General features: G+C 49.9%; 2 protein-coding genes across 9 annotated transcripts in view; one reads left to right on the plus strand and one right to left on the minus strand.

Moving 5' to 3' along the window:
• Positions 1–2,842, plus strand: part of MAP1A (microtubule-associated protein 1A) — a 21,352-nt gene extending 18,510 nt beyond the window's left edge. The window contains exons 9-11 of the mRNA XM_010836146.1: positions 1–744; positions 882–1,102; positions 1,277–2,842. Coding sequence (XP_010834448.1) covers positions 1–744; positions 882–1,102; positions 1,277–1,432 — 1,121 coding nt within the window. The 3' untranslated portion in view covers positions 1,433–2,842. The remainder of the gene's footprint in view (positions 745–881; positions 1,103–1,276) is intronic.
• A 1,198-nt stretch (positions 2,843–4,040) lies between these two features.
• The window catches only part of PPIP5K1 (diphosphoinositol pentakisphosphate kinase 1), a 40,243-nt gene continuing 35,581 nt past the window's right edge, over positions 4,041–8,702 (minus strand). For 7 of the 8 annotated variants that reach the window (XM_010836148.1, XM_010836149.1, XM_010836150.1 and 4 more), the window contains 2 exons: positions 8,602–8,699; positions 4,046–6,027 (listed from right to left, as the gene is read on the minus strand). In XM_010836148.1, the coding sequence (XP_010834450.1) occupies positions 5,081–6,027; positions 8,602–8,699 (1,045 nt within the window). In that variant the 3' untranslated portion in view covers positions 4,046–5,080. Of the gene's footprint in view, positions 6,028–8,601; positions 8,700–8,702 lie in introns of all 8 variants that reach the window. The other variant, XM_010836152.1, reaches the window with a different exon arrangement.

The following is an 8,702-nucleotide window of genomic DNA, read 5'->3' on the forward strand; positions in this document are numbered from 1 at the left end:
AGGCTGGGCCCCCGGGCTGTGCCGCTGAACCCCGGCCCCACCGCGGGGAGCTCTCCCCCTCCTTCCTGAACCCTCCTCTGCCTCGGTCCACGGATGACAGCGACCCCTCAACTGAAGAGGCTCGGCTGGTAGGGAGAGGGGGGCGGCGCCGGGCAGGAGCCCCAGGGGCCACAGGGGGCCCGTGCCCCGTGGCAGATGAGACACCCCCAACATCAGCCAGCGACTCAGGCTCCTCACAGTCAGATTCTGATGTTCCGCCAGAAACTGAGGAGTGTCCATCCATCACAGCTGAGGCAGCCCTTGACTCAGATGAAGATGGGGACTTCCTGCCTGTGGACAAAGCTGGTGGGGTCAGTGGGACTCACCATCCCAGGCCCGGCCATGACCCGCCCCCGCTCCCTCAGCCAGACCCTCGGCCAGCCCCTCCCCGTCCTGACGTGTGCATGGCTGACCCCGAGGGGCTCAGCTCAGAGTCTGGAAGGGTAGAGAGGCTACGGGAGAAGGAGAAGGCACAGGGGAGAGTTGGCCGCAGGGCCCCGGGTAGGGCCAAGCCAGCATCTCCTGCCCGTCGTCTGGATCTTCGGGGAAAACGCTCACCCACCCCTGGTAAAGGGACTGCAGATCGAGCCTCCCGGGTCCCACCCCGACCACGCAGCACTCCAAGCCAGGTCACCCCAGCAGAGGAAAAAGATGGACACAGCCCCATGTCCAAAGGCTTAGTCAATGGACTCAAGGCAGGCCCAAGTAAGTATAACATGGAGAGTGGGAGACTGGTTTGGGTCTGGGTGTGGGCTGGTCAGGGGCTCCAGTGGGAGGAAGGAAGACAGTTGCCAAAAGAGTTCTCCTCTCCCTCTACAATGAGTCCTGTGTTGTCTCTACAGCAGCCTTGGGTTCCAAGGGCAGCTCTGGTGCCCCTGTCTACGTGGATCTCGCCTACATCCCGAATCACTGCAGCGGCAAGACTGCTGACCTTGACTTCTTCCAACGAGTGCGTGCATCCTACTATGTGGTCAGTGGGAACGACCCTGCCAATGGCGAGCCGAGCAGGGCTGTGCTGGATGCCCTGCTGGAGGGCAAGGCCCAGTGGGGGGAGAATCTTCAGGTGAGTGGCAAGGAACACCAGGGAGGCGGTCTGGTCAGAGTTTGCTCAGAGCAACAGTGAACACAGTCTCTGTTCAAAGCCTTGGCTCTGGTCCTTCCTGAACCATCAGGTGCCCATCCCCCGACTTCCCTTCCCTCCGCATTCTCACCTCAGGCTGTCTTGTCTCCTACCCAGGTGACTCTGATCCCTACTCATGACACGGAGGTGACTCGTGAGTGGTACCAGCAGACCCATGAGCAGCAGCAGCAGCTGAACGTTCTAGTCCTGGCCAGCAGCAGCACCGTGGTCATGCAGGACGAATCCTTCCCTGCCTGCAAGATTGAGTTCTGAAAGAGCCACTCTCCCTTCCCCGAGGATCCGCTCCCCCAGCTCCCCTAGAAGATGGCTACTGCTGAGTCCTTTGGGGTCGAGGGACATGGGAGTTGGGGGAGGGGGTGGGGTGGACAGGATGTCTCGTGGGAACTTAGGCTGGGCTAACGGGAGGGTTCATCCTTCCCCCTCATCCACATCTGAAACGAGTCTCCAAACCAAAGGTAACCAGGATTAGGATAGGGAGAGAATGCAAAATTAGGACACGAGGTCATCTGATGCCTGAGGACCCTGGAGTGACACCCTCTCTTAGCACTGCCCAATGCTGGTGATGGAGTGGAGAGTGAGGATGGGCCTCAGAGAGCAGCCTCTTCCCTCATGGAGGAAGGTCACATCCCCAGCCCCAGGGACCTCTTAATCTATTTAATTTAGCATCCCACAGAAGGACTTCCAGTAGTAATTTATGTGACCTGGGGTAGGATACTGTCAGTGAGGTGTTCAGAGCTGCGCCCTTTGGTCCATCTCCCATTCCTTCCCCGTCAGAGTCTGGGTTCTGGCAGGGATCTGGGGGTACGCCACTGCTACACTGTCCCACTGCTTCCCTCCATGTCTGAATGTCTCAGTCCAAAACTTGAAGCTCTTTTTTGACCAACAGATTGGTGAGGAGAAGAAAGGAGCTTATCCTCCTAGCCCCTGCTTCATACCATTCACATCCCAGAGCCATGCCCAGACCAGGCCTGCTGGGCAGCACAAAGGAGCGAGGAGAGCCCGGCCTCACTCGCGCAATCTTTCCAAGCTCCCTGACCTTCGGAGATTTTCACCCGCCCATTCCAACTCTCCTGATCCCTTCTCATCCCTGCTTGGCTTATCTGCATGTGGTCACCTGCTGTGGCCTGGTGTGTAATGGGTTAAAAGCCACTGCCTGACATCCAAACACTTGACACCCCGGCAATGTGTGACTCCCCCAACATTCCATTCTGCCATCCTGCAGCTGAAATGGGGACGCTGGCTGCCTTTCCAGCTCCACACTCTGGGACAGAGGATCTGGGAGGCGGAGGCCATGCCAGAGGACTTGGGGATAAGGAGAGGGAGGAAGGCAAAAGGGAGAGGAAGCTGAGCCAAGGCTGAACTCTGACTGAGGGAGATGAAAACAGGCCGAAAATACCACCCCGGGAGAGGACCTCACCCCAAGCAAGCCAATAAGAGCTCTGCCAGACTGCTGCGGGACTGAGAAATCCAGACGCTCTTGTTAGGACTCGGCTTCTCTGCCAAATGACTGTGTGGAAACCAGATCGAGCCCGCCTGTGTTCTTCCAGCTCCCACTCTCCCGTGCTGCTGTGCTCTGCTCCTCCCCACTCTTCCCTGCTCTAGTTCCCAGCTGCTGTAATGGAGCCGCCTCCAACTCTAACAATAAATCCAGTTCATTACAGATGTTCCAGTGAGGCTTAGGCTTTTTCTGACTCTACTCATTGCTCAGTTGCTGGGCCCTGGCTTCTGCCTCTCTGCTTCTACCAGTGTTGTCATTTATCTCAGTGCCTTTGATGACTGGAGGCAGTTCCAAGACCCAGGCAGGCCTAAGAATACAGGGTGGGTGAAGGGCGAAAAAGTTACGGGAAGCCAGCATAACTTCTAAAAACCGGTGAGAGTGCCCAAGGATGGGGAATAGGAACTGAGCGTAGGGACACAGGTTTGGTTTGGGGGAGGGGAGAGAAGCCAGAGCGGGTGGGGGCAGGGTCTCTGAAGAAGGGGAACTACGTACCATGGGGTCAAGAGCTTAGGGCAGAATAACCAGCATCAGACACCTTGCACAAAGTGAAGTCACTCAGTCGTGTCCGATTCTGACTCGACTCTGTGGACTGCAGCCTATCAGGCTCCTCCATCCATGGGATTCTCCAGGCAAGAATACTGGAGTGGGTTGCCATTTCCTTCTCCAGGGGATCTTCCTGACCCTGCGATCGAACCCAGGTCTCCCACATTTGCAGGCAGATGCTTCACCCTCTGAGCCACCAGGGAAGACCCAGAACCTTGCACAGGAGAACATCAAAGAGGCAAGGAGTTGAGGGGGCTCTATGAGATCCAGAGCCTATTGAGATTGTAAACAGCTTTCACCTGTGCAGTCAGGATTTCCAGCAAGTAAACTGTTGGATTTTCCTCTGCAATGAAACCCTTTATAGTCCTGGGTATGTCAGGAGAGGCCACATTATAAGTGTGAATACATGGGGAGGGGGATATTCCAGCCTTCCTAGTGTTCCCGGCTCTCCCAATGTAAAGACGTCAAGGGAGTAAAGAAAGAGCATAACCCCTATATATCAACTCCTCCTGACACTCCCAAGCATCAGAGTTAAAATGAGAGTGATTCCAACAATCTGGTGAGAAGGCATCGTACCTTTGGCACTTCACAGAGATAGAACCTCTCTTCCTGGTAACATGACTTATTTAAGAAATTTTGGGATGGTGGGCTGACAGTCATAAGGACTTCCTGGGATTCCTGATCTCCATACTTTTATAGCCCATTCCTGCTCAATTACAATGGCTTCTGACTGGTTTAGATTAATTTAGTCAACAGACATGTTTGCTTGATCTACATTCATAATCATTCTTGAATTCACAAGGACATCATCACCACCACTATGATTCTTATTATTTCTTATTTATTGAGCACTCATAATGTTCCAGCCCTCCCCTCCAACCTCTCTTACTCATCTCCATTCCCAACCCCAGGTCTTTGGGAAAAGCTTCATAATCACACCTGGCCCTAAAGACATAATGATATAAGGACAAATCTCTTGGGGACCCTGGAGTATTTGGTCTTTGGCCAGTCTGTCTCTGGCGTGACTACAGAAATATATATATATATATATAATCTTTGCTCATGTCTGTACAATAATGATCTCTGCTGATTGCTTAAAATAGAACCTGATTTTCTCTACTACAACATTTCCTAAGCCATATAGCCTCTCAACAAAAGGAGGTCCAGCTTTACAGATTAGCCAAGAACCCCACTGCATTTTAAGTAGGTTACTCTGAAATTTTCACAGCAAACTAATACCTGTTTTTCCCTAGAGCTACTGCCCAGAGGAATAGGACTAGGGCCGAGAGGGCACTTGGGGATGATAAGGAAACCCCCATAAGCCCAATCTAAAAATTAGTGGTCATGATGGATGTTTGCTGGGGAAAGGAGCTCTCTTTTTCCCCCAGACGTTTCAGACAGCCATCCTGGGCCCACCTGAGGATGCTAACAAAGACAAGTGTCCCCCAAATGCACATATAGTCTAAGGGTACCTTGAAAAGTTGTGAATACTCCCCAGAAAAGTGGAGACCTTGGAGTCCCTTTTGTACCCGTAGATGGTGTCTTCAGCAGTTAAGTGGTATTTCCTTTACCAGTCTTGGATTTCCTGGGATGATCAGAGGATGTTAGGTAATGATAGACCCGTCTAACCCTTGAAGGAAATCATCGTATTCAAGTCTGATGGCTGGGTGAGAAGTCAATGGCTGCTTTGAACATGAAATTGGCTCCTCCCCAAGCCCAGCCCTGGCACAGATGTGCTTCAATGCCAAGAGGACTGCTTCCTCAGACACCTCTGGTGAGATTCAAGGCCTTAATGCTGGCAGGTGAGTTAGGCAACAGAACAAGTTGCTAGCTCAAATGGCTGGTACAGTGTGACACCACTAATGAGAAAATGATGAATCACATGTTGCTGGTGGAAGGGGGGCGTTCTGGTCAGGGGCTAGAGACTGGCTCTGAGGGTTTGCATTGCTAGGTGGACACTGGACTTGGGGAAATTCCTCTCTGGACAGCTGGTCAATCAGCTCAGGGACCACATAGGACTGCTGCTGCTTCACCCACTCTGAGACCTCCTGGGCCTGCAGAGCACCCTCCCCAGGGAACTCTAAGGTAGGGTTATCAACCTCAGGTATGTCCGGAGACAACAAATTGATTGCAGAAGCCTCTTGGGCCAGCCTGCCAATGTCCACAGAGAATTCCTGGCACGATTGGCTGAGCTCCTCAGGGATCTCTTGGGTGGGCCTGCCAACTTCCCCAAGGACTTCCTGGGCCAGGCCACCAACCCCTACAGGGAACCCATGGACCAGCCTGCCAATCTCTACAGGGACCCCCTGGCATGGCTGGTTGACCTCCTCAGAGTTCTGGCAAAGTTCACAAACTTCCTTGGAGACTTTCTGGTACAGCTGGCTGGCATCCTCGCATGGTTGGCTGATTTGAGGGACCTCCTGGCATGTCTGGTCAACATCATCATGGTTCTCCTCGCATGGCTGGCAGATGTCAGAGACCTGCTGGTATGGCTGGGTGACCTCTTCAGGGGTGTCCTGGCATGGTTGGCTGACCTCCTCAGCAACTTCCTGGCACGGCTTCTTGGTTTCCACAGGTGGTTCCTGTGGGGACTGGTTTTGTTCAAAAGGCTCTTGCTGCCCTTCTAAAGGGGGCTCTTGTGCGCCACTCCCAGGGGCCTCCTGGAGCAGCCCAAGGCCTTGATATTCTTCAGTCACATGTGAGCTTACGGAGGGCTGATCACTGAAGCCAAAAGGGCAGTTACCATCCACTGCAGTAGGGGAGGAAGGACCAGCACTGGACACAGTGCTGGAAGGGCCGCTGCTGTCTGCAAAGCAAAGCCAGGAGACCAAGTCAGACAAGCTGGAAGCACTGGCTCTACTCTGTGTCTGTAGTTCAAATGCCAGAACAGATGGTCTTTATTACTGATGTCTTGGGGAATGAGGGTCTGAATTCTTCCTAAGTTATACAGAGACTCCTAAGTTAGCCTAGCCCAGGAACTGTTGCTCTGGCCTAATGTGTACTACTGGAGTAACACTAAGGGACAGCTAAGATTTCAGAGTGAGTACTGAGGCCCACTTCATCCAGTTCTTTCATAAATGTACGCCCATCCCAACTCCAAATTCCCATGACCCCTCATTCCTACTTTGGAAGCATATGAACACTTCATATCAGTGGTTCATAATTAGGGTTACATACCAAAATTATGGGAAATTTTTTTAAAATACATATTTCCAGGTTCTATCTTCAGAAATCCTAATTCTATAGATTTACAGTAAAGGTGTGGGATGTTAAAACACTCCCAGTTAAATCTGACATACATCTTTCGTTAAGAATTATTTCTTTAAAGCTTATTTCTGGGGTAGATGTAATCATTGTTTACTACCCAAGGAACAAGTAAGCAGGAAAATGTAGAAAAACTTTGTGAATCAGAGCATTAGGAAGGAAAGTGATTTACTCCAAGGTGGAAGACTGCCATAGAACAGCAGCAGTTCTTAATTAACCTTTCTGGAGGTCACTGACCCCTTTGAAATTCTAATGAAAGTCATGGACTATCTTCCCAGAAAAATGTGCATATGGATATCCTCGGTAATGTTTACATATAATTCCTAGAGTTTGTAGACTTTACCCTGAAATCCATCCATAGATCCAGGTTAGGACCCTCTAAGTTTTGGGACACACAGTGTTCCAGGTTTATGGATATTATATACATATAAAATATAAAAATGAATTTCCTAGATTCTGACAGTAGTAAAATGAAAGACTTAAGTCTTTAATTACACTGCGGGACAACTCCTACCCCAACCTCTACTTCTTCATTGATCCTTACAGGGAACTAATTTACCTTTCCCTTTGTAAATTCTGTATTTATTGATGGTACGATAGCTTTATATTTAAACCACTCTAATATCAACAATGATAGATTTTAGAAATAAAGGACACCTGAATATATTGCCATGAGGAGAACTGGGAGAGTTGGTAAGCCTGAGTCTGAAAACTCAATGATTCATTAATCTTTGAATTTAAGGAATGCCAGCTATCTCTTTTCTGTAAAGGATCATAGGAGGCATGCTTCAAGCAGAAAAAAAAGAAGAATGTGGTTTGGGGTCAACAAGGCCTATTGAGGGCAGACAGACCCCAAAGAAAATGTTTATAAGTGAACTACACATCTGATACTGAGATTTTAAAAAAAGAAGAAAAAAGATGTAAGCTGAGTTCACCCAAGGATGATGAAGTAGTAGCCTTAATATTCAGCTAGTAGTTTGATTCAGACAAATCAAAGAATTCAGACAGAAAACAGAAGTGGAAGAAAGGTAAGATTTCTAGGGCACAGAACCTATAAACACTACTGGACAGAGAAAAAGGCTCAATGGCAAGGTGAGTGTAGAATAATCTGAAATTCAGGGGAAAAATTCTTGGTGCCAGGAAGGAAAGCTGCTTCTGCATAAAGGGTGTCAGAAGTGTAAAATTCTACAAGTTTACTCCAATGCTAAAATATGAATCTTTGCTTCAGTTCTATCCAAGTAAAATAATAAAAGCCATGTTTGATTTTAGGTAGTCCCTGGAGGATTCTTCCACTGCCAGTGTCTCTGCCCCTAATCGCCCAGAGATCACCACAGGTCTCTCTCCCTACCTACAATTACCCTAAGAATTCCTTGTGGTTCCACTGTTCACCCTGTTACCAAGGATAAATAGCGATAGGCTGAGATTATAAAGTAGAGATGGGAAAGAGCAGCACCTGAGCTTGAATTAACAAATGAGAACAGACAACTGGAAAGGAGGGACATGTAGAAAATAATAGATGATTCTAGTTTCTTTCTCCCAGCTTTTCTATATATCCAGGGTCCCTCCCAAGTCACTTTTACTTGAGAAGGCTGTGGTCAACCAAATAGGGATCTAAGGAGAAGGCAGCCTTCATCTTTTCTTCCCCAAAGGACCCCCTCGGCCACTATCATTTAGGAGCCCCTCTAGTGAGATAAAGAATCCACCTGCAATGCAGGAGACCTGGGTTCATCTCCTGGATTGGGAAGATCTCCTGGAGAAGGGAAATGACTCCCCACCCCAGTATTCTTGCCTGGTGAATTCCACAGACAGACGAGCCTGGCAGGCAACAGTCCATAGGTTGCAAAGAGTCAGACACGACTGAGCAACTAACACTTTCACTTTCTTCCCAGTAAGATAGAGGGGATGTGGAGGACAGAGGTGATGGACGAGAGAGAGGAAACAGATGTGCCCTTCATCTTGGAAGCAGCAAGTGTGACTGCCTTCTTGCCTGATTAGTCCTGGTCTTTCAGCCCTCATCTCTGTTTCCCTCCTGGGATGAGTCTCTCATTCACCAATCCCTCCACTCCCCCCGCTTCCCTCTCAGCCTTGCCTATGCAGTTCCAAGAGAATTACTTACACCAAGGGGGCTTTTCAGAGCGCTGTTGGAGTTGTAGGGTTGGTGAATGAAGAGTGCGAGGTGGAGAAAACGGGCTGTCAGAGGCTTGGGTGCTGTGCCTA

This window comes from Bison bison, unplaced genomic scaffold (genome assembly GCF_000754665.1).
Source record: "Bison bison bison isolate TAMUID 2011002044 unplaced genomic scaffold, Bison_UMD1.0 scf7180017864061, whole genome shotgun sequence".
In the NCBI taxonomy this organism is placed as follows: Eukaryota; Metazoa; Chordata; class Mammalia; order Artiodactyla; family Bovidae; genus Bison; species Bison bison.